At 52.4% G+C, this 25357-nt stretch overlaps 1 protein-coding gene across 7 annotated transcripts in view; it reads left to right on the top strand.

Annotated features, from left to right (window-relative positions):
• PTPRU (protein tyrosine phosphatase receptor type U) overlaps positions 1-25357 on the top strand; it is a 77686-nt gene that overhangs the window by 40292 nt on the left and 12037 nt on the right. For 3 of the 7 annotated variants that reach the window (XM_054513019.2, XM_064589616.1, XM_064589619.1), the window contains 8 exons: positions 298-436; positions 6941-7098; positions 16900-17090; positions 17839-17914; positions 18408-18484; positions 24380-24416; positions 24983-25140; positions 25227-25343. In XM_054513019.2, coding sequence (XP_054368994.1) covers positions 298-436; positions 6941-7098; positions 16900-17090; positions 17839-17914; positions 18408-18484; positions 24380-24416; positions 24983-25140; positions 25227-25343 — 953 coding nt within the window. The remainder of the gene's footprint in view (positions 1-297; positions 437-6940; positions 7099-16899; positions 17091-17838; positions 17915-18407; positions 18485-24379; positions 24417-24982; positions 25141-25226; positions 25344-25357) is intronic. The other 4 variants (XM_045898255.3, XM_045898254.3, XM_064589618.1 and 1 more) reach the window with 4 other exon arrangements.

Genomic DNA, 25357 nt, shown 5'->3' with positions numbered 1-25357 from the left:
GGAGGGCAGGAGGGTGAGTCTGAAGGCCCCAGGCATCCTCCATCCCCTGTCCACTGAAGGATGGGAGGATTTGAGAAAGTAGAGAGGAAAGGGGAGCTCTTCCCGATGGGGTCTACGGGGGTGCAGAAGTTATAAGGATGATGAAGGGGCAGATTGGACTGAAAGGCTGCCTATGAGCTGAGGACGGGGGGTAGTTGTCTTTGTGCACATGTGTTAGTATATTCCTTGAGACTTCAGGCAGTGGGTAGGTGGTCCCTATCTCCCCTCTGACCCTTTGTCCTGATTTATTCTCCCCAGCTGCCTGCAAGGAAAGCAAGCGACCCCTGGAGGTGTCCCAGAGATCGGAGGAGATGGGGCTCATCCTGGGCATCTGTGCGGGGGGACTTGCTGTCCTCATCCTTCTCCTGGGGGCCATCATTATCATCATCCGTAAGGGGTGAGTGAGGCTGGTGCCATGACTCACGCAAGGCTCCCTCAGAAGCCTGGTGGGCATAGAGGAGCAGTGGCTGGGGCCTGGGAGGGCAGCTGTCTGGTGAGTGTGGAAGGTTGCCAACCTGGGCATCCAGCCTGAGGACGGGCCTAAGCCAGGAAGTGGGAAGCCAGAGCCTCTGCAAATGAAGCTGCGCTGGAGGGGCTTGGCTGGAGCTCAGGTCTGGCTGGTGCCAGGTACCACCATCCAGGGAAGGGCACTCGTACCTGCTGCCAAGGAGCTGTGCTGGAAGTGGGCATGGGCTGTTCCAATGGGGAAGGTGTGGAGGTAACCTGACTTCAAATCTCTAGCCCCCTGCAGACCTTTGGCCGACTTGTCTGCCCTGACCCTGGGGTCGTGGTGCTGACCCTGAGCAGTGGGGGTGGTGCTCAGTCCCTTTCACACCAAGGACCCTGAACCATGGTTCTTCCTGGGCCCCATCTTCCCTGGGGCTCAGCTTGCCCTGGACCCTGTTACTCCTGATCCTTGTGGAGTCCTCCTGGGCCCACGACTCAGAGGAGACCTCGCTCTTCCCATCCCCCAGGCCTCCAAAGTCTGGCATGCTTCTGAGGGGTGCCTTTCCTAGGGCATTTTGCAGTGGGCAGCATGAATCCCAGCACCTCTTAGAATCCAGAACTTAGAATTTCAGAGTTTCAGAAATCTAGAATTTGGGATTCTAAGAATCTCAGAATTTAGAATTGTAGAGGCTCAGAGCCCAGAAGGTGAGAGCTGCCTGGTAGTTCAAGGACATCTGGTCTAGTGGTTTTCAAATCTTCTTAAAGCAACAGAACCTGTTTTCAGAACACCAAATAAACTTCCCCTAGGAGGCCCAGTACACGGAGCAGATGAAGGCTGAGCCTCTGGTTGAAGCAGGGGTGGAGGCTTCTGAGACCACTCTGGTTTCCCTCCCCTCCACTTTATTCCCCACCAGGCAGCCCCAGGACACTGGTCCAAGCACCATAATTGAAGGATGGAGATGCTGAGGCCCCAAGGGGGCACGGAGCTGCCTGAGGTCACCCAGGGAGCCCTCTCCCCACCTGGGCTCTATGCACCTGCTTCTGGGCTGGTGCTGGATCTCAGGGCTGCCAGGAGCAGATAAGTAGGATCAAGGGGGATGAGGGAGAACTGGCTAGGGCTGCATTTCCTGAGGCCAGGCACCGGCAGAGAGAGTCTCTCCCAGGGAGTCCGGGGATAGGGTTTCCAGGGCATGAAGCTGATTTTTTTTCTTCCCTAGTCCCTACACAGCTTCTTGGGATAAACTAAACTATATCATTCAATGAATATTACTGTGTGCCCAGGGCTTCACACACACCATCCATTAGAACATTAGTTATTGAGCACCTACTGTGTGCCAGGCACTGTTCTAGCACTCAGGATACATCAGAGAACATTTCCTTCTTGGATCCTGACCCATGAAGCAGGTCTGAGCCCCTTCTCACAAATGAGGAAACTATAATTGAACGACTTGACCATGTCACTCGGCTGGTAAGTGACAGGGCCTGGCTTGAACCCAGTCCTGACTACAAAACCCGGGCTCTTTAGGGCCGGGGATGTGAAGGGCCTCACCATGGGCTAGCGCACGGTAGGTGCCCAGAATTAGCAAGTTCCTGTCCTCCTCCCCTGTGGGGGACCTGGAAGTTAACTCTGGGGTAGGGTGGGGTGGGGAGGGGGGCAGATGGTGAGTGCTGTAGGGGAGTGGTCAGATTTTGGGGGGTTGCAGGTAGTATTTGAGGCCTTAGAAATGAATCCTCAAGGAGAGAGGATTGGCCAAGGGGAGGGTGTCACCCATCTCTGCAGAGCATTGGGCCCAGGAGAGGGTGGGTTAGAGATATTGCTGGAGCCTCACTAGGAAACCCTGCACTCTATACAGCTGCTACCCCATAAACCCAGGCTACCCTCGAAGCCCCTAGGATCCCCCTAGACTTCCTTCCTTCCTCTAAAAGCCATTCACTTCCATTCTCTAGCACCCCATTGCATCCCCCTAAATCCTGTCCTGGCCTTCAGGGTTCGCCATGCTCCTCAGGGCTCCCCTGGCCTGCATTGTGGGGTGTCAGGACAGGTCTGGTACCGATGGAGGTGCCCACATTAAATTTCATGGGCAGGTCAGGAGGTTGCTGAGGGAGAGCTGATACCCAGTTGCCACCCTGTGCATCCTTGTCAGAGGAAGGTTGTGGAGAGACAGTGCAGGGGTGGAGTGGGGGGTGGGGGGGCAGGGGGAGGGTGGTCAGGCTCCCCATCCTGCCCTGCCGGGGTGGACAGTGAACCTGGGTGCATCTGCACTTGGGGAACTCTCCAGGCTGGGTGTAGCCCTTGTTCTGCTTCCAGAATCCCATCCTTCTCCTTCATAGTACTTTCTTCTCCCTGCACTTTTTTTTTTTTAATTTAACTTGGAGTGCTTGGCTCAATTGTTTCTCTTCCCTGCTGGACTGAGAGCTCCATGAGGGCAGAGAAATTCTGTCCTGTTGGCTGTGCATCCCCAGGGCCTGGCCCAATGGAGTAGGGTCCTCCTGAACCACCCCCGCCCCAGCTCCCAGCTCAGCAGGTGGAGGGAGGCAGGGAGGAGCTGGGCTGACAGCGGCCCCTTGGGCAGGGTCATTATTAATCTCACTTGTTTGGAGGAGGATATGGACACCGAAGAGGTGGAGTACTTTTATTTATTTTCCCTCTTTATTGATGACTCAATTCAATGAAATATTTATTGGGGGATTATCGTGTTCTGGGCTCTGTCCTGGGCCCTGGGACCCAGCAGTAGGCAAAAGAGACAAGGGTGGTGCCCTTTGTAGCTAGTGCTGAAGCCTGGCATTAAACCAGAAACAGCACAGATGCGTAATTACAGATCGTGAAAAGAACAGGGTGCCAGGGTGGGGGGCAGAGAGAGGGTAAAGGTGACACAATAGAGTTGGCGATTATGGGGGAGTTTTTGTGGAAGGCTCTTGAAAAGTCATGACATTACAGCTGAGACCAGAATGCCATTCCTTCAGCCATCCCTCCTCTTCAGGCCCCTGTGACCAGCCATGGGCCTACACCCTCCGCTCTCTCCTGGGATGGATGAGAGGAGACATGCTGTGTGGCTTCCAGCCACTCTCCTGCCCTCACTGGGCCTCAGCCTTCCACTCTTCTCTCCTTCCCTTCCCCCAGTCTGCAGAGTCCCTCGTGGAAGGCTGTTCCCTGGGGTCGCTGCTGGTGGCGTGGTGTGGGGGCAGGTGAATGGAGGACCTCTGGATGTGCTCGGATGGGGCCTCAGGAGGGAGCTGGCTCTGGGGGTCAGGGTCCTGGGACAGGCGTCTGCACTCTGCCCCTGACCCCTAGAGAGGCCTTGGAGGACCACGACTGTCTGGGACTCAGCTTCCCCACCTGCAAAGTGGGATCAGACCCAAGCCATGCTTTGGGTGCCCAGAGAGGGCGGCCCAGCTCCTCTGATGGGCCCCACACTCAGGGGCAGTCTGGGTCGGGGAGAGCGGGCCTCACCTTTGCCATGGAGTTCAGCTGGAGCCCTCTCCACCTCCCCCCTACCCCCACCCCCCAGCCAGGGTTCCCTCCCAGGCACAGGTGTATGCGGAGGGCTGACCCCTCAGGGGCAGAGGGGACTGCAGGTGTGAGCAGCATTGGGACTGAGGGGTGGGGCTGCAGGGGAGAGCAGGGTCGCCTGTGAGCACGTGAGGGAGGGTGTCTGTGTGTGATTGTGTATCCACATGAGTGTGTCTGTTTATGTGTGAGTGTGTAAGTGTGTGTATTTCTCTCTGTGTCCACGTGTGTGTGATTGTGTGAAAGCTCGGCTTCCCCAGGCCCTTTCCCCACCACCTCCTCCCTCCAGCAGCAGGCTTGGGGAAGGTTCTGGAAGGGGCCTCCGGTCTTGGTTTTCAGCGACTGAGCCCAGCCAGCCCTTGGGACAAGGAAGGTCCTCCTGACCTGTCCAGTCCCTGGCCAGCACCCTCCCAGCACAGAAAGCACCAGGCCCCTCCCTGCCCACTGGGTGCTGCCCTCGGCCCACCTTGTGGCTGGACCACGGGCCCAACTGTGCTCTTCTCTTTGCATGCTGCCAGGAGGGACCACTATGCCTACTCCTACTACCCGTAAGTAGCCCCGCCCCACCCCCTTGGGCCCTGTGTCGGCCTCCTGGTGTGGAGGGCCTCTCCCGGGTCCCTCTCTGGGGCCCACAGCCGCGCACGTGTGTGTGCGTGTCCAGGGCAGGCCCGTCCCCACCCTGGCAGCTGTCCCCACGGTGCACACAGCTCTCAGGTCAGCACGAGCGCCTTCTCCAGCCGGGCGGCCCCAGGCTCTTCAGACCCACCATTTCTGGGCGCTTCTTCTGGGCTCAGGCCCCGAGAAGCACGCACTGTCATCCCTCCCGTGTTACTGATGAGGAGACCGAGGCTCAGAGAGGTGAAGGGACTGGTCAGAGGTCACAGGAAGTGCCAGAGCTGGGGTTACCCAGGCCCCGTCTGACTGCCTGGTCTCCTGATGGTCCTCTGTGTTCTGCCTCTGTCTTCTCTGACTCTGCAAGCCTTCCAGAACATTCCCTGCACCCGTGCCTGTTCTCCCTCCTAGCAGAGCAGGCTCAGGGGGCCCCAGGACAGTCCAGAGGATGGGGGTCTGTCACCTCCTCCTCCCGGACCCTCTCCTTGCACCCACATCACCCAGTGTCGCACCAGCTTTTCCAGCAACCACACCCCCGTTGGCTCAGGGGCAGCCTCCAGCTGGGCTTTTCCAGGAATCGCGGACAAGACGGTTGTCCCGCCCTCTCTACTTGTGCCGTGAATGTTGGACCCTAAACGCAGAACCTTTCCCAGTGTCTGATTGCCCTCCCTCTGCTGACTCACCCTGATCAGCTGCAGCCGGCAGTGTTCACCGTCCCTCCGGCTTCTGTCTTCTGTGGAGCTGGGCGCTTGGTGTGTGTAGTTCTTCTTCCCCATGAACCGAGAGGCCTGAGCAGGGAACAGAGCCCTGGGGCACACCGCTGGAGACTGCCTTCTAGGCACAGCTTGACTGCTGTCCTCTGTCCACGGCCCTCTGTCCTCCCTGTGGTTGCTGGTGTCTGCCTGTCCCTCCCTCTCTCTGTCCCTTTCCCTGTCTCCCTCCTTGTCATGGTCTCTTTACTGTTTCTCCTCCTCCCCCTCCTCCTCCTCTTATCCTCCTGATTCCCTTGCCCCCTCCTCACCTCTTCTCCTTCCCTCCTTCCCCCTCTACCTTCTCTCTTTTGTTGATGGTCAAGGCCACAGTCACAGAGGCTTCTCCTCACCTGCCCCCGAGGGGGTCCTCGGCTCTGCCCTGGGCCATGGTGAGGGTGATGCCCAGAACTTGGTGGTTGGGGTTACCCAGTCTTCCCCTGCCCCAGACAGCTCTTGAACTAGGACAGACTGATTAGAATTTGCCTGTCTGGGAAGATCCCTTCCTTAGCCTCTTTATCTCCACCGATGGTCAAGGTTCCTGAGCCCTCTTAACCTGGAAGTCCTCTCTTGGGTCTACCCCACATCTTGCATGCTGTAGGGCCCATCAGGGTGAATGGCTATCTTATCTTGAGCCTTCCCTGTAATTGGGCCCCTGACTCCACTGCAGTCTCAAGACAGGTCCCAAGTCATTCCCTCTTTCCTCTTTCGCTCAGCCCCTCGTCATGGAGCTGTACCCCTGCTCTTCCTCCCACTTCCCTCCGAGTCCTCTGGAGTCACAAACTGCCATCCTCATCTGTAAAGCTGGGCTGGAGGCCTGGGCTGTGCAGGGCCCTTGTCTAGGGTCCTATCACCAGGCCTCTCAGGCGGGACTGGGCCTCTTGCTTTCTCCTTCCGCTGCTTCCTGTGACTGGATGGACTGGTGGGCCGTGGCAGGAATATGGGCCCTGTATGGATCTCTTTACATGTCTAATGTGGCCTATGGTGGGACCATCCTGGGGGTTCTGGGGATAGGAAGAAGCCAGTCGGAGTTCATTCCCTGCCCAGAGGAAGACCCCCGAGCACTGGCTGAGCAGCGGCCAGACTCTCCGCCATGAAGGAGGAGCATAGTGCACCCCCATTGTGGGAAAAAGGGGTTCTCAGGGCACATGTTCGGTGAGGATGGGGGAAAGGAGGATGGCTCTGGGGGCGTGCTGGGGCTGGAGCTGGGGTAGTCATCTTCCTAGTTTGGATGAGGTGATTGCTGGGACACCAAAATAGTCCCAGAGTGACTATCCTTCCCATTTCCTGAGCCCTCCAGGCCAGTGACAGGGGCCAGATCCCAGCCTGAGGCTGCTGGGCTTCATCCCTTGTTCTCAGCAAGGGTCCCCAGGACAGGGACTCTGCCTAGTCCCTTGTGGGGGAGGCAGCAGCTCTGGGTTTGCCAAGCAAAGGATAGAGGCAGAGCCTCTTAGTATTTAGAGATGCTTCTAGAATGCCCCCTGGCCTCAAGGCCCCCTGACTGTTGGGCCTCTCCATCCACCTCTGGGCGTTGTCCTGCCCAGCTTAGCACCCATGTATGTCTCTTGTCAACCCCTCCCTGCAGGAAGCCGGTGAACATGACCAAGGCCACCGCCAATTACCGTCAGGAGAAGACCCACATGATGAGTGCTGTGGACCGGAGCTTCACAGACCAGAGCACCCTGCAGGAGGATGAGCGGCTGGGCCTCTCCTTCATGGACACCCATGGCTATAACCCTCGAGGTGAGTGCCTGGCCCTCCCGCCCTTCCCCGTGGCTCTGGGATTCCACACCTGAGCCAGGAGGACCGAGCCCCTCCAAATGGGTTCTGTAACACCCCAAACCCAAAATGAAGCATCTGTCGTGCTCCCGCTGGGTACCAGCACTGGGTAATGCAGAGGAGACATGGGTATTCCGTCTGCACTGGGCAAGCTTTAGGAAAATGGAGGACTTAGACACAGACTCATAGGGGAGGCATGCGAGGTCACGTGTTGATTGTGGGAAGTGTTCCAGGGACTTCGAGAAAGGAGTGACACTGCATGATCAGAGGGGACCAGAGCAGTCTTGAGCCTGCTGAGCACCTGCTGTGGGAGAGGCAGGGGACCAGTGGCTAAGAAGGATGGCTCTGGAGTCAGACAGACCTGGGTTTGCATCTCACATCCCCTTAGCTGTGTGACCTGGGGCAAGCTGCTTAACCTCTCTGGATGTCTGCTTCCTCATGTACAAAATGGGGCCAGTGATCATCTCTGCTGGTAGGTCTACTGGAAGACTAGGTTGGCTATTATGTGTACATCATATAGTTAGTGCTGTGCCCAGCATGCAGGAAGAATACGGTGGATCAGCCGTATGTGCTTGGAGCTTGTCATAAATCATCTCCTCATGCATCTTTTTATTCTATTTAGTGTTGATTTGTACAAAAGAAAATAGGTAATGTTTCTGGAAGTCATGCAGCGATAATATAGCAAACACGGGTGAGCCACAGTGGTGAATTAGGACACCGTCTGGGCGTCCCTCCCTAATAATATGCCCCGTACCCCTCTTACACACAAACACACACCCCCTCCCTGAAATTTGTGTCTATAATTTCCTTACCCTTCGGAGTAGTTCCAAACAGTGCATTATGTAACTTTGCTGGTTTTTGAGCTTGATACAAATGCAGTCACACTGTTTCTCAACTCAGCGTTGTGTTTCTCATATCTGCCCAGGTGGATGTTTCCCTGTAGTTTGTATAGTTTTCCATTCTATGAATGTATCACAATTGATTTCTCCCTTCTGCCATCCAGCTACATCTGATTTGCTTCCAGTTTTCTGGGTATTACAAACGAGGCTGCTCTGAATGTTCTTAAATGGATCTCCAGATGCATCTGCATGGCAGATCTGAGACATAGAACAGCCGGATTGCAGAGCGTGTGCTTGCTCCCCTTTGGAAGACGGTGCCGAGCCGTGTCCCAGAGTGGCTTTGCCTGCGCTCACGGCCAGCAGCAGCGAGCGAGGGCTTCTGCTGCTCCACGGCAAGCTCAGAATTTGCCAGGCTTCTTCGCTTTTGCCAAACTAGTTTGTATAAAATGGTAATTCTCTATAGTCTTAATTTGCATTTCTCTGATTACTAATGAGGTTGAGCATATTTTCAAATCATTATTGGCCATTCATCGTTCTTCTTCCATGAAATGCCTGTTCATGCCTTTTACCTAATTTTCTATTAGGTTTTCTGTTGCTTTCTTAGTGGTTTTTAGGAGTTCTTTATATATTTAGGATGATAATCACTTTTCACTTATGAATTGCAAATATCTTCTCTCAATTTGTGGCTCATCTTCGCAGGTTATTTATAGTGTCTTTGGAGGAACAAGTTTTTATTTTAATTTAGTCAAGTTCATCAGTCTTTTCCTTTCTGATTTCTACTTTTTGTGTTTTTTTTCAAGAATGCTCGCTTCCTTTGCAGGGTCATAAAATATTTTTTACTTTTTTCTAAACCTTTTTATATTTTGCATTGCACATTTCAATCTTTACCCTTCTGTGATTGGTTTTTGTGTGTTATAGGGATGAAGGATTTTCTTTTTTTATATTTTCTTTTATTTATTTTTCTGTAGTAACTCATGTCCCAGCTTCTGTTACAGTTTGTATTTTCACCACTGATTGTAAAGCCACCCTCATCAGGGATCATGCTTCCATATATTTGTGGATTGTTTTTTGGCTCGTTGTTCTCTTTTGATCGGCCACTTTGGTGATTCCTGTGTCTGTCGATACCTGATTGCCTCATTACTAGAGTTATATAAGTCTTGTATCTGGTACATCAAGTTCTTCCGGCTTTGCTCCTCATCAGGGATGTCTTGGCTATATTTTTCTTATTCTCTTTCTCATACATTTCATTATATTTATTTATTTAGAGAGGGATTATGTGCAAGTGGGGTGAGGGAGGGGGTAGATGGACAGGAAAAGAGAGAATCTTTTTTTTAAGATTTTATTTATGTTTTTGAGAGAGAGGAAGAGAGAGTGAGTACGAGTGGGGTAAGGGGCAGAGGGAGAAGCAGGCTCCCCGCTGAGCAAGGAGCCTGATGCGGGGCTCGATCCCAGGACCCTGGGGTCATGACCTGAGCCGAAGGCAGATGCCCAACCAACTGAGCCACCCAGGTGCCCCAGGAAAGAGAGAATCTTAATCTCCATGCTCAGCATGGAGCCTGATGTGGGGCTTGATCTCATAACCCTGAGAACTGAAATCAGGAGTTGGATGCTTAACTGACTGAGCCATCCAGGCACCTGTCTCTCTCATACATTTCAGAATCATCTTTTCAAGTTACTTGTAAAACTTTGTTGGGTGGATTTGTATTAAATGTTTAGGTCAATTTGGGGAGAACTGACATCTTATGAAATTGTCTTTACATCCATGGAGGGGATATATATCACTCTATGTATTTAGGTCTTGAGTGTCTTTCGGTAATTTTTCCATAAAACTTTGCACATCTTTTGTTAGATGGACCCTCAGGTCCCTTGTATTTTTGATTTCCATTGCAAATGGTACATTGTGTTGATGTGTGTGGTAAAATACACGTAACGTAGAATTTACCATCTTAATGTTGTTAAGTGTGCAGTTCGGGGGTATTAAAGACATGCATAATGTGTGACCATCACCTTCAGCCAACCCCATAGCTCTGTTCATCTTGTGAAACTGAAACTCTGTTCCCATGAAGCAGTAACCCCCCATTCCTGCCTCTTCCCGGCCCCTGGCAACTCCCATTCTACTTGCTGTGTCTGTGAATTTGACTACTCTAATTATCTCATATACATGGAATCATAGAGCATTTGTCCTTTTGTGACTGGCTTGTGTCACTTAGCTGAATGTTTTCTAGCTTCTTTCATCTTCGAGCATCTTTCAGAATTTTCTTCCTTTTTAAGGTTGATGAATATTCCATGACATGTATGTACCACGTTTTGCTTATTCATTCATCCACCCATGGACGCTTAGGTTGCTTCCATGTTTTAGTTATCGTGAAGAATGCTGCTATGAACATGGGTGTACACATACCTGTTTGAGACCTTGATTCAGTTCTTTCGGGTACATATCCAGAGGAATTGCTGCATCATATGGTACTTCTATTTTTAATTTTCTGAGCAACCACCATACTGTTTTCCATAGTGGCCATACCGTCTGGCTTTCCCTCCAACAGTGCATAGGGGCTCCACATCCTTGTAACACTGGTTATTTTCTGGGTTTTCTTTTCTTTTCTTTTTTTTTTTTTGATAGTAGCCATTCCAGTGGGTATGAGGTAGTATCTCACTGAAGTTTTGATCTACATTTCTCTAATGATGAATGATGTCACTTTGGGTGTGTGTGCTATTTGTGTATCATCTTTGGAGAAATATCTATTCAAGCCCTTTGCCCATTTTTGAATTGGTTTTTTTGTGTCTTTTTTTGCTGTAGAGTTTTAGGAGTTCTCTCTGTACTCTAGATATTAATCCCTTATCAGATATACGGTGCACATAATTTAAAAAATTTTCATGAGGTCCGGTTTGTCTATTTTTTTCTCTTATTGTCTGTGCTTTTGGTGTCATAGCCAAGAAATCATTGTCAAATCCAATGTCATGAAGTTTTTGCCCTGTGTTTTCTTCTAAGAGTTTTTTTTAATCTTTTTAAAACAATTATTATTTTTTTTATAGAGACAGAGAGCACATGAATGGGGTGGAGGAGGGGCAGTGGGAGAGGGAGAGAGAGAATCTCAAGCAGGCTCCATATTCAGTGCAGAGACCGATATGGGGCTCGATCTCATGACCCTGAGATCATGACCTGAGCCAAAATCAAGAGTTGGATGGACACTCAACCAACTGAGCCACCCAGGTGGCCCTCTTCAAAGAGTTTTATAGTGTTAGGTCTTACATTGAGGTCTTTGATCTAGTTTGAGTTAACTTCTGTATATGATGTGAGGTAAGGGTCCAACTCCATTTTTTTTTTGCATGTGGATGTCCAGTTTCCCAACACAAATGGTACACTTTTAAAATATAACATTTCTAATTGTTGCTCATGTAGAGAAACATAGTTGATTTTTTATGTATATATATTGATCTTATATCCATAGTTCTTGATAACCTTACTTACTAATTTTCATTTATCTGTAGCATCTTTCAGGTTTTCTGAGTATGATCAAAAGATCTGTAAATACAAACAATTCTGTTTCTTCTGTCTCACTTCCCTTCCTTTTTTTTCTTGTCTTTCTGAGAGGCACTGGCTGGGACCTCCAGCACTGGATTGGATGGAAGTGGTAATAGCAGGAATCCTTGTCTTGTTTTCTTGAATTTAAAAAGAATGCTTCTAACATTAAACACTGAGAATGAAGTTTGCTACAGTTTTTGGTAGAAATGTTTTATCAGGTTAACAAAATTCTTTTCAGTTTTTAGTTTGCTAAGAGGTTTTATTTATGTGAGCATTAAACTTACCAAATGCTTTTTCTGCACTATTTTATATATATATGTATATATGTGTGTATATATATATATATATATATATATATATATATATATAGTTGTTAATGAGGGGAGTGACATTTTCAGATTTTCTAAAGTTAAAATAACCTTCAATGCTTGGGGTAAATTCAGCTTGGTCATGATGCATTATATTTTTTATGTCTTTTTGGATTCAGTATAGGTATAATATTGTTCGAGATTTCAGAGCTATATTCAAGAGTGGGATTGGCCCATGATTTTCTCTTTTTTGTACTATCCTTGTCTGGTTTTTGGTATCAAGATTCTATTAGTCTTGTAAAATACCTGAGGTCTCTTCTCTTTTTTCCTTATTATGAAAGATTGGAATAATTGACACCTTGAGAGTTTGGTGGAATTCACCTATAAAACAATCTCTCCTGTTGTTTTCTTCATGGAAAAATTTTAAACTTTTAATTCAGTTTATTTAAAGGAGTAGAGGACTATTGAGACTTTCTATTTTTTTTTTTTTCAAGCCACTTGTAGTTATTTGTCTAGGAATTTGTCCGTTTCATTCAGGTTTTAAAATTCACTGACATGCCCTTATTTATCATGTTGTCTTTGTGATCTCCCTCATTAAATTTTCACCCCCGCCCAGCATGGTAGCTATTATCAACTCATCTTACAAATGAGGAAGCAGAGAGAAAACAGAGAGGCTCAGAGAGGGGAAGTCACTTGTCAAACAGGCAGAAAGTGGTAGAGCCAGGATTTAAGTGCAGGTCTTTCTGAGTTGCAAAGAGCTGCCTCCAGCGAGGCATGGGCAGGATTTGGACAGGCAGAGATGGGAAAGGGAGGGCATGCACGGGTGAGGGAGCACACGGAGAGGTATGATTGGGCAGAAAACTCCAGTGGTCGGTGGGGAGAGTGGGAGGTGGGGGCAGTGTGGGCGCCTGCCTTGCTGCTGAGTCCTCTGGTGAGCCCCAGAGAGGCAGGATGCACGGGCTCCGCCCCCAGCCAGCTCGCTGACAGCTGGGGAGACCTGGCCTAGGGAAGTCAGCCCCAGGCTAATTGCCATGGGGATGGTGGAAGCAATTAGCGCTGTAGGAGTTTCGAGAAGAAGTGCCTTTGGGCAGAGGTGGTCAGGGTTTGGGCTGGGCTGGGCAAGGTGTGGCTGCTGGTGAGGAGTAACCATGGGCACGCCGCAGACTATGGCGGAGGTGTGGTCAGGAGACTGGGGCCGTGGGTCCGCCCCTTTTCTCTCTCCCCATGCCCTATGCCCCCAGCCTCCACTTCCTTCGTTGCTTTCCAAACAGAGGAACCCAGATTTGGGTGGTGGGGAACAGAAAGCCAGGTTGCCTTGGCTGCATCCTCAGTCTTTTACAACGGGGACTTATCACGCTGAGTAAATGGTGGCAGGCTGGCGGTGAGGAAGGCGGCTGGGATGTTCCCAGCATGTGGGAATGGGCCCCCCCGCTGTGTCTGAAATCCAGCCTGTGAAAACCCTCAATCCCTTCTGAGCCCTGTCCATCTGGAGCTCTTGACCTCTGTGGGTGCCAGTGGGTTCCGCCCGCCGAATGGTTTGTCAAATAAGTGCTAGGTTCTTTTCCTCACCACACACTCTCCTTTATCAGGAAGAAAAAGACAGGGAAAGTAGGGTAGATAACAGGGCCCCAGAGTCAAATGGGCCTGGGTTTGAATCCTGGTGCTGCTTAATGACTAGGTAACTCACCCCTTGTGGGCCTTGGTTTCCTCATTTGGATAGGGGATGACAGTAATGCTTACATCATAGGAATAGTCTAAGGATTAAGTGACCTAAGAATCATGCCAGGCATATGAAAGTACTTGATATGTAAGATAGTATTAGCTATTATTACAAGCTATGTTTCTTTAAAGTTATTTCCTAATTGCACTAGGGAAGGAAAAGTCTGGAGTGCTCCTAGATCATATAACCGGGAGCCTGTCTTCGTCTGAGGTGGGTGGGAATCGGGGAAAGGGCCCATCTTTGAGGAGGGTCTGAAGATTTTCATTTTCAGATGGGGAAACCGAGGCCCAGAGAGGTCAAGTGACTTGACTCAGAATTTGAATTCGGGTCTCTCTGACTCCAGACCCAGTGTTTTTTTCCTCTGGGCCTCAGCCCTCCCTCCCAAAACCTCAGCTGTCCGGCAGTTACTTGTAGAAGATGTCCCACAATCACGATGGAGCGGGGGAGAGCCTGGAAGAATCCCCTGGTGGCAGTCTTGAAGTTGAGGGCTGGCGCTCACCTTCCTTCCTCTCTTCCTCCAAGCTGGTTCTTGGGGCGGGGGTGGGGTAGGGGGGAGAGTGTGTGTCTCACATCCCACAGGGGAATTCATGCACAAGGAGAGTAGAGACCTGTCTTCTCTGGGCTCAGGAAGTAGAAGAGCCTCTTGGCAACATCACTGCTCATCACCCTGTTGTCTTCTGGTGGTCTTTGTTTTGTTTTTTGTTTTTTTTTAAGATTTTATTTACTTACTTGAGAGAGAGAGCGCTAGAGAGAGAGAGAGCATGGGGGGTGGCGGGGAGGGGGGCCGAGGGAGAGGGAGAAGCAGAGTCCCCACCAAGCAGGGAGCCTGACGCAGGGCTCAATCCCAGGACCCAAGGACCATGACCCGAGCCGAAGGCAGACACTTAACCAACTGAGCCACCCAGGCGCCCCTTCTGGTGGTCTTTGTATAACATCTTCTATCCCTCTTGGGCTCGGGCAGAAGCCCAAGATTTGGCTTTGGCTTCCCATCAGGACCCTGACCAGGTGGGATTTTTTGCTTGTCTTCAGCCATTGCAAGCTGATTCTGTGTGTACTTGTGAGGCTGCCTCAGGACTGACCCTTCAGGTCATGAGGGATGGGCTGTTGGACTCCCCACACCCTCCTTTGTCCCTTTCTCCACCTGGAGAGCCCTCCAGGGAGCTGTCGGCACGGCTTCCATGAAGAGCACTAGGACCTCTCTGTCTCCCAGTGTGTCGAATCAGCAGATATCCTTTGTCTTGAAATCTTTGCCCTTGTGTATTTATTGTAGATGCTCTTCAGAATTGTCGGGTCCTGAACCAGGATCCTGCAGTGGAGAAGGACCAGGCTGACCCTGTGGTCAGCCAACTGCCCTGGCTTTCTGGGACTAGTTATGTCCACAGCCCCATTTGCAGGTGCTCGCTACGTGCCGGGCACTGGCCTGGGTGCTTTATATGCATTATCTTATTTAATATTTGTATCATCATATGGGAGAGCAACAGTTTTTGTCTTCACTTGACACATGAAGAGGGAAGTTTAGGGAGAGTAAGTAACATCCCCAGGGTCCCGTGCAGAGCTGGGATTTGATCTCAGGCCTGTCTGACTCCAGAGCCTGTGTCTTAATCACCACAGTCATCCCTCTGTTCCCCTGAGGATGTTTCCCGAAACAAACAAAAAAGCTCTCTGTGTTGAGAGATGGTGGTGAAACATTGCTGTTTCTACTCATCTCTTGGAGTTTGAAAATGCACACTAATTAGTAGGAAGCCCTGGGAGGTCTTATAGGGAAAAAACATACTTCTTTTGGTTTCAACCAGAATTTCGCAGATTCCTTTAAAACAGAGAACCCCTCCTCATCCTCCTTCTCTTCTCCTTTTTAATGGAGTAGCACTTAGTCATCTGCCGTGATCTGTGTTTTCTGGAATGCACTTTTGCAACCACTGCATAAGGCAAGTCTCTCTTTGGGCCTCAGTTTCTCCATCTGAAGAATTAAGGGCTTGGGGTATCTGACCACAGTGGTGTAACTGGCATGTGACTTGCCCTCCAGCTGCAACTAACTAGAAAATCTGGAGCAATTGTGAAGGAATTGTCTTCAGACATTGGGTGAATGGTAGCTCAGGACTGATTCCCCAGAGAAGAGAAACAGATGAGGAAGGCTGCTTCATCACACTGCCTGTCTGCCTGGAGGCGGTTTTTAAACTGTGGCACAGGGAACCCAAGCAGGGTACAGAAATCCCCCTGATTTGAAGAGCCAGGGCTTGGAGTCTGGGGGAGTTGAGCAGTACAGGAGTCTGTCCTGATGTCGTGAATTCATTTTGTCTGTCAGCCATGAGTAGGAGTCAGAGGCCAGGTGCCGGAGAAGGTTCCCTAAGAAGGCTGATTCCGGCTAAGATCTGAAGGATGGATAGGAGTGCACCAGGCAAAAGCAGAAGGAGAAGGGTATTGGAGGTGGTGGGAAGGGAGGGGGCTGGCACCTGGGCCCCACTGGGGGTTTCCCCACCTGCCCCTGCCAGCTGGGACCTGGGCAGAGAAGAGCCGTGAGAAATGGGGAGGGCTGGCCTTGACTGAGCCCCTGCATCGTACCCAGGACAGGACGAGAGAAATGGGTGTTCAGTGTATGAGGGTGAGTGTCCAGAGGCGGGTGTGACTGAGTGGGGCACTTTGCCCTGTCCCAGGGCCTGATCTGGGGGACCAGGGTGGGATGTCCTTGGGGATGCTGACCAGAAGAGCGGGGAGCGGGTGGGCCTGGAGGGAGGGGATAGTTTTCCCCGTGTGTGTGTGTGTGTGTGTGTGTGTGTGTGTCACTGGGAACCTCTGACCTGTTCCCCAATTGGCTGAGGCTGCCACACAGGCTGACAATGGAAATGCTTGTGCAGGAGAAATGCTGCTATTCAGGTGCCTCCCGTTAATCTGTGGAGGGGGTGGTGGCAGCAGCTAATTTCGGGATTTGCTTGTCTTTGAATGGGGGTAATTACTGGGAGTTGCCAATTGTTCCAGATTGTTCTCTGGAAGAGGGGGAGAAGGGGGGGCTCTCTTGGGCTCTGCTGAGCGCTGCCCCCTGCAGGCAGTGCGGTGAAGTCACAGAGGGGTGGTCCAGGCTGGGGAGCAACAGGATGGAGTCAGGGGACCCCAGGATCGCAGCAGGGCCAGAAGGGCTGGACCGGAAGGGCCCCCAGAGACCCCGTGACCCAACCTGCTCATGTTACAGATGGAAAAACAGATGCAGAAGGGAAGGGACTTGCCCAGGGGTGCACCGGGTGGGCCCAGCCAGGCTGCTTGGCCCCGGGGAACAACCTCCATGTTGGCCATGCACCCCTCCCCCACCCCGAGTCCGTCTGGGACGTCCCAGGCTGGGGGGGCGTGTGCGTCAGGAACCCTCTTTCCTCTCTCTGACTGCAGGAGACCAGCGCAGTGCCGGGGTCACTGAGGCCAGCAGCCTGCTGGGGGGCTCACCGCGGCGTCCCTGTGGCCGGAAGGGCTCCCCATATCACACGGGGCAACTGCATCCTGCGGTGCGTGTGGCCGACCTCCTGCAGCACATCAACCAGATGAAGACGGCCGAGGGCTATGGCTTCAGGCAGGAGTACGAGGTGCGGGGCCCCAGTCCAGCCAGGACCCCTCGCCAGGGCCTTGCCGGGCTCCTGCATGCTGTGGACCCTGACCCTGGGCGACCCTCAGCCTCGCCCTGGATGGACCTTTGCTCTGACAGACCCTAACTCAACCTAATTTTTTTTTTACCTTGACTCCAGTCTCAGACTGACCTGGTTTCTCACACTCCTCCTGATCCTGACTTGAAATCTGATCTTGAGTCTTCTCTTAGTCTCCATCTAGACCCTGATCATGATCCTCATCCTCTCCCTAATATGACTCTGACCACCACGAGGGACCCTGACCTCTAACCTAACACCCAGTCTTGACTTGGACCCTGACTCTCATCCTAAATTCTATTGGAACTCTGATTCGAATCTCATCCTCCCTCCATCTGGACTCTGACACCACCTTATTCTAATCTTAATTTGACCTTCACTTTTACCTTCTTCCCAACTCAAACCTGGATTTACCCTGAACCTGACCCCCATTCTGAAGTGTCTGTGAACTCTGACCCGACCCCCCCCCACCGCCCCGCTTTTCTCTCTTCCTTCCCCTCACACTGCTTCGTTTTGAACTTAGTCTCTTGCTGATAAAGGGATATATGGTGACTTGATCTCAGGCTCCAAGTTGAACCCTGAATCTGGCCCTTATCTGTGGTCCCACTACCATCCTGTTAGGGGATGGGGTGTTAGGAGGGGAGGGGTTTCCCTGCCCCACTGACTACCCCTTTACTTTCCCTTCTGGCAGAGCTTCTTTGAAGGCTGGGATGCCACAAAGAAGAAAGACAAGGTCAAGGGCAGCCGGCAAGAGCCTGCGCCTGCCTGTGAGTCCTGGGGAAAGGCCTGGGTCTGGGGCCATGGGTGGGAGGGAACTGGGTGGGGCTGGAGAATAGCCGGAACGACCACTATTGAGGGCCTCCCACATGCCGAGCCATGTGCTGATTATTACACCTATTATTTTACTTACTTCTCTCAATAACCCAGTGATGTGGGACATGTTATAACCCCCAGTTTACAGATAAGGAAACTGAGGCTTGGGAGGTTAAGCTCCCTGCTCAAGGTCACACAGCTGATACTCGCCTGAATAGCAAATGACCTTGGGCCTCCTTTGGTGCCGCAGCCCGGGTTCTAACCCCTGGCCTGTCCTGCCCCCTCTGGTGCTGAGAGCCTCCTGGTCAGCCCTGAGCCTCGAGGTTCCCTGGCTCTCCTGCCTGTGCCGTACCTCTGGCCTTCTGGAAGCTTCCCCTCATTGCCCTAGCTCTGTGCTCCCCAGCTCAGTCCCTGCCCACCCCATGGTCCCCTGCTTTGTGTTTCCAGATGATCGGCACCGAGTGAAACTGCCCCCGATGATGGGAGGCCCCGATGCCGACTACATTAATGCCAACTACATAGACGTGAGTGCCTCGCCTTCATCTCTGCGGGCGCAGCCCCGCCCGCTCCAGGCGTACTGCCCAGGCAGGCCAGCGACCTGGCAGGGAATACATGGGGGTTCACAGCGCCCCCACCTCCTGCAGTCAGTGCCAGGGAGCTCAGAGGAGGGGAGGGCAGACGAAAGCCATCAGGAAAACTTCCTGCAGGGCGGACAGAGGAGGGGCTTCCGTGAAGCAGAAAGAAGGGGAGTGGGCAGACAGCTAGGCCTGAAGTTGAGGAAGGAGCCCCTCTCACTGAGGGACCGAGAGGCTTGGAGCTGGGATTCACATGACTCACAGGAAGGCTGCAGGCAGGCAGGGGCTGGACTTCGAAGGCCTCAGATGGCAGGCCGAGGAGGTGGGGCTTTTCCCTAGGGGTCCTGGGGAGTTGCTGCAAGTGTTTGGACTGTGAGCAGAGCGGCACTTGAAGAATAACAGCTCATGTTTATTGAGCAGGTACTGTGTGCCAAGCGCTGTGCTAAGCACTTTATATCAAAGATTTCATTTTATATAATCCCTGAAATCATGCTACGAGGTAGTTAGTATCGCGACCTCACTTTGCAGGTGAGGAGACAGACTCCGAGAGGTGGAGCTACTCGTCCGAGGTCACAGAGCTAGTGAGTGGGCAAAAAGGGACTCAGATCTCAGCCTGTCTGTGTCTCCCAAGCCTTTGCTGCTAACCACAAGGCTCTCCTGCCATGCGGCGCAGCAGCTGGGCCCGGATGGACCAGAGCAAGGGGCTAGGGACAGGGCAGGCAGCCAGGAGGCCTGGGCTTAGGTGTGAAGAGGTGATGAATCTGCTCCCCAGGTGTGGACAAGGGCAAGATGGGACAGGGCCCAGGGACCCAGGGCAGACTCCCCCACCCTGACAGCAAGCCAGGTTCGGGAGAGAATCATTTATTTGTTTATCAGACCTATTTCGAGCATCTACCATGTGCCAGGCATCATGCTGGGCAACAGAGATAGAGCAGTGAACAACATAGGCACCATCCCTGCTTTCCTTGAATGTATAGGTTCTAGTCGGGGAGACACATAAACGTATCTCCGAGTAAAGTCATTTCAGATGAGCTGGGAAAGCACAGGCCAGACACAAGGAATGATTTTCCCAGCATCACACAGCAAGTTAGTGGTACGGCCAGGGTTAGCCGCAGTGGGCTGCATGGAGGCGGGGGCTTGAGCCGGCTCTGGGTGGCTGGAGAGGAAAGGGTGGGAGCAGGGAGCAGCAGGAGAGAGGGAGGAGGAAGGTGTGTGCCTGGGAGGTGGGATAGTCAGTGACGCGGGAGACCTCTCCTCTCCTTCTTCTTCACCTCCTGGGGGCCAGAAAATATGCTACCCCATATTTTCCAGAATTCCTTGCCTTCTCCCCCACCTCCCATGCTCTCCCTTGACTGGGGTACGGGCTGGGCCTGGCCTCTCAGACTCGGGCGACTTCAATGACAGGGGCCTCTTCTGGGTCTCCTCAGTGTCCCGGTTGGCTTCCCCATGGGCCCCCGGCAGGCTCATACCACTCCCTGCTCTCCGGCCCAGCCCTGCCCCCGTCTCTGCTCTGCCTCCCCTCCTCACATCGCCCATCCTGGCCACTCCTGTGCTCCGTCCACCTCCATCTGCCTCTGGCCTAACATCTGTCTCTTTTGCTTTGTACTGTTCCCTCACTGGCATCATTAAGATTCGGATAAACCGTGAAGTAAGTATCTCTCTCCCCGTCTCCTCCTCCTCCTCCTGCCTTCTCACCAGCTGTACCTCAGACTCTCTCATGGTCTCTGGCTGTCTTTCTCTCTCTGTCTCTGTCCTCCTTCCCCTCCACTCGTGCGCCCAACGCCAACTGTCCATTTCAGGGGCCTGGCCAGGGGCCGCCCGGGGTTGCAGATCCGACACTACCCCTCTTGTAAACAATTCCATCCCCTCCTCCACTGCCCTGAGATGGGGCATCAGGGTTGGGATGCTTCCACAGGCCCCCTCCACTGGCCGCCACCTTCTGTCACCTTTGTGCCCCAGCTCCCCACGCCCAGTGAGTCTCACTAGCCGTACCTTCTGTGGGGCCCTGGGAGGGCTGGGAGGGGGGAAGCTGCTCTGTTGGCGCCCCATCGCTGCTGCTGGGGGGTCAGGGTCTTGAAGGAAGCGAGGATGGCCCCGCCAGTCCCCTTAAAACTAGTTTCTCTGGTGTTCAAGTCCCCTTGTGGTCAGTTTGCTTGAAACTCAACCCTAATTACTTTGCCCTCAATTTAGCCCTATTTTGAATGTTTTATTTTAGGGGAGCAGTTTGGGTATTCTATTTCTAAAAATTGTGCCATCCCTGGACCTTCTAGGAATATTTTTAAAAAGTCCTATTCATCTGGTGATCCTTTAATTTGGTTTTTAATACACATTTGACCTTCGAACAGCATGAGTTTGAACTGCACTGGTCCCCTTTCTTGTGGATTTTTTAAAAATAAATTATTTTGTATTTTATTAAATTTATTTAATTTAATTTATTTATTTTTACGTTTATATTTTTATTTATATTTGATTTATTTTTTATTTTTAAATTATAAATGTATTTTCTCTTCCTTATGATTTTATTAATATTTTGTTTCTCTAGCTCACTTTGTTATGAGAATACAGTATATAATACCATGTAACATACAAAATATGTGTTACTTGACTGTTCATGTTCTCAGTAAGGCTTCCAGTCAACCAGGCTATTAGTAGTTAAGTTTTTGGGGAGCCAAAAGTTATGCGTGGATTTTCAACTTCCCCAGGAGGTCAGCGCCCCAAACCCCCATGTTGTTCAAGGGTGAACTGAATATTATTTTTATAATATTTGATGCCTGATGGATGGGATTGTTTGCTATTTTGTGGGTATCTTTCTATCTCCTTTAAAAAATACTTCTTGTTTTTTAAAGATTGCAAAAATACAGTTCATTATCAAACTTTCCGACAATGCAGAAATATACACATTTCTGTATATACGAAGTGAAAAGTCCCCACAGTCACAGCTGCTGGAGGTGACCAGTTATCCCAGATGTGCTCCCAGATATCACCGCCCCCCCTTCTTATTGTGAGTTTGCTTCAGCAGTTTGTAAAGTTCCCAAATTTAAATGGAGTAATGGGCCCATGAAATGGGTGGATATACTCAGTGGTGGCGCCCCCATGAGGAGGTGATGAATACAGGTACATTTCTTTATGTCAATCTCCATGTCAATCTCCATACAAGGCACTTGGTTCCTTGTCAACACTCTTCAGTGGCCATAGAAGACTTGGCTTTAATGCATCGTCAAATGCCAGTTAACAAGAGTATCATTGGCTGGGCGCCCAACATGTTAGGCACATCATTTCATCTTTCCCGTACTCTGAGCAGCAGGGACCGACATTTGGCAGATGAGATGACCGAGCCTTAGGAAATTTCAGTGACTTGCTCATGGCTGCATGGAGCTGGGCCTCAAGCCCCACATGAGCCCTTGACCCTCATACTAGACTCCGGTTCTCTCCCTGTGGGGGAGCACCAGGAGGCCCTGGGGTGCTTGTCCCTGATGCAAGTGGTTGGTCCCTGAGCGCCACCCAGGCAGAGGCTCCAGGCAGGTGTGGGGATGTGCCCAGAACATGGCGATGCCTGGGCGGTGAGGACCAGTGTGCTCTCAGACGCTCTAAAGTGGGTGTGCTCGAGGTGATTGATCTGCGTGCCTTCCTTTCACACCTGATCATTTTACACTTTCCATTGTAGTGTTCTCTTATTGTGCAGGAACACACCTATGCATGAAGACATTAATATGCAGATTGGGAGGGTGATCGGTTGAAAACTCGTTTCGCTGTGGACTGTATTTGCTGACTAGCTTGGGTGCTGGCACTGGGTCAGGCACCGGAGAGACAGGGCTGGATGAATCCGAAGAGACGCTTGCTCTCATGTGGGATTCTCAGGCCAGCTGGTTCTAGGTGGGGTAGCCTGTTCCCCGCTTGACCAGTGCTGGAGGTGGGAGGGCTGCCCTGGCCTCGCCTTTGCTGGGCCTTCCCCTGGGACCCCATTTGCCTAGCAGCTCAGCTGAGGACCTGAGGCAGAGGCAGTGGCCAGGGGGTTAGGCCAGCTCGGAGCAGTTCTGCCAGTGAGGGCCCAGTGCCTCTGGGACGCTCTTCACTGTTGGTAACTGGAACTGGGTTTTGGGCACGGTATGTAGGTACACAGCAGAATCTCTGAGCTGTGTGTGTCTCACTGTTACCCCCACATTGCAGAAGGGAGCAGAGGCTTGGGAGGCTGAGAGTCTGGCCACTCCAGTGTGTTTTGAGATCCAGCAGTGGTCCCCCCAGGAGCTGGTTGGAGAGGCGCAATCCTGGGCTCCATGCCAGACCTCTGAGTCTGACTCTCCCTTTTAACAAGATCCCTAGGAGCTGCGGGTGTACATTAAAGACCAAGGAGTGCCCTTTTATAACGTGGCCGGAGTCACTTAGCTGCTCTGTAGAGCTGCGATAGGAACCCACATCCACCTGACTCCCTAGCGCATTCTTTTTTTTTTTTTTTTTAAGATTTTGTTTATTTGCGAGGGAGAGAATGAGAGAGAGCATGAGAGGGAGGAGGGTCAGAGGGAGAAGCAGACTCCCCGCTGAGCAGGGAGCCCGATGTGGGACTTGATCCCGGGACTCCAGGATCATGACCCGAGCCGAAGGCAGTTGCTTAACCAACTGAGCCACCCAGGTGCCCCCCAGTGCAGATTCTTAACCCCTGGAGGAAACCACCCTCTGCCCAAGGAATCCTTGACAGCCATTCTTGACAGTTGGAATCTTCGGGGCTACTCTTTGAACTTGAAAGTAGTAGCAGTTACAATAGGTACCATTGACCAAGTGCCGACTCTGTGCTGGCCGTGGCGACAGACCCTTGACGGTATGTTACTTTGTTGACTCCTCACAGCAGCCCAAGGAGGTAAATACCGTAATCGTTCCCATTTTGTAGATGTGAAAATCGAGGCCTAGAGAAATGAAGGGCTCTGCCCGTGGGCTCATGGCTAGCGAGAGGTAGGGCTGGGACTTGAACCCTGGCAGTCTGACCGAGGCGCGGGGAGCTGGGTTGCGGGCGTGAACTTGATTGTTCTCTCTTGTGTCAGCACCGCTGCACATTTACCCCTCCTGTGGTGCCCGCAGGGGTGCCCTGGGTGTCAGTGTGAGGGCAGGGTGGTAGGGCTGGCTGTGGCCCCGGGGTGGGAATTGGGGCTGGCTGGGTCCTCTTTGCAGCCTGAAGGCTCTGCGGATGGAGGATGAAGTAGCTCTTGCCCTCTCTTTTGTGGGAGATCATGTAGGTAAAGTGCTTAGCACAGTATGTGATCATAATAGGGATCATAATCTCAAAAATGATTATTATTTAAAAACCATTTTATCTGAGGGCCATGAGTAACCCGTGTGTTCGCTTGCTTCCGACCTGAAGCCTTCATCTGGGCCCCTGGGTCCCCCAAGCTCTGGGTGACATGTGGCGGGGAGGGGGCACTGCCCCCCGGTTGCCCCGAGGGGGCTGGGATGGCTGATGAGACCCAGCCTGGGGTCCGGGGACCCCCTGGTAACCTGGGCAGGATCACCGTGGACTTCATTTGTATCCACACAGCTGGGTCGTAAGCTGACTGTGGCTAATCCCCCCATTTTATGGGTGGGGAGACCCTTTAGGCCCATATAGGAGTTGTGTCCTCTGTGGGGTCACACAGCAAAGATGGGTTTGGACCCAAGACACTGGTGTCCCAGCTGCTCTTCTGTCCTTACTGGAGGACAGGTCCCCCCCTCCCCCGGTTAGGAGGTCCCAGGGAAGAGGGCGGGCAGCTGGCCGTGGGTGACTGTGCTGCACCTGGGAGAGGGGGGCAGAGGACGTGAGATCCGAGGGAGCGAGGGGCTGCTCCTGGGGTCTCACTGCAGCCTCTTTTCCCGTTCCAGGGTTACCACAGGTCAAACCACTTCATAGCTGCTCAAGGTACCTGCACCTCTGCCCGCGCCCGTGTGCTGAGTGCCGTCTGCCCTGCTGCCTTCCCTCTGACCTGCTTGGCTCCCTGTCTGCCTCCCTGCTGTCTCTCTGTCCAAGTCCCACTGTCTGGCTGTGGCTTCTGGCCGCCAGTCTCTGCCCCTTTGTGTTCGTGTCTCCCCGATATGCTCAGTGCATGTGTAGTTCCCTTGGCCATCTGTCTGTCTCTGAGGTGGTGCATGCAGAAGGGTAGGCAAGCTCAGTCCTGCCAAGTGTGGATGGTGCCTCTGGCTCTGGGGGCTGCCTGGGTCCCTCTGGCTGTCTTTGCCCCCAACCGTTCATTTGTCCGTTCCTCTGAGAGACTTGGGCTGTAGACTGAGGATCTAGCCCTCCGGCTCTGCCTCCTGGGTTTCAGTCGGGATGATTGGGGTCTCCGGCCAGCCAGGCCCTCTCTGATCCTACCCACCCTTGGGGCCCCCCAGGCACGAGTTGGCATTGGGTGGGGTGTGCACGGGGTGAGCATGATGCCTTCACTGGGGCTCAGGAGCCTCCTGGCCTGGGGTGGGGGTGCTGGGCAGCAGGTGCGCTGGCCCTGGGTGGAGACCTTGCCTCAGGGATGAGCACCCTCTGCGCCCCAGGGCCGAAGCCCGAGATGGTCTACGACTTCTGGCGCATGGTGTGGCAGGAGCACTGTTCCAGCATTGTCATGATCACCAAGCTGGTGGAGGTGGGCAGGGTAAGCAGGGCCTTGGGGTGAGGGGGTAAGGCGGGCCTGGGGAGGGGCAGCAAAGAGCCCACTGAGCCCGTTTGTGGGGACCCCAGGTGAAATGCTCACGGTACTGGCCGGAGGACTCGGACATGTACGGGGACATCAAGATCACGCTGGTGAAGACGGAGACTCTAGCTGAGTATGTCGTGCGCACCTTCGCCCTCGAGCGGGTGAGTCTCCTGTT

This window comes from Mirounga angustirostris, unplaced genomic scaffold (assembly GCF_029215605.1).
Source record: "Mirounga angustirostris isolate CCGP_5_RB_7025 unplaced genomic scaffold, mMirAng1.0.hap1 SCAF_4, whole genome shotgun sequence".
Taxonomy (NCBI): domain Eukaryota; kingdom Metazoa; phylum Chordata; class Mammalia; order Carnivora; family Phocidae; genus Mirounga; species Mirounga angustirostris.
Note: the sequence above shows the minus strand (reverse complement) of the source record. Positions and strands in the feature narration are given on the sequence as shown.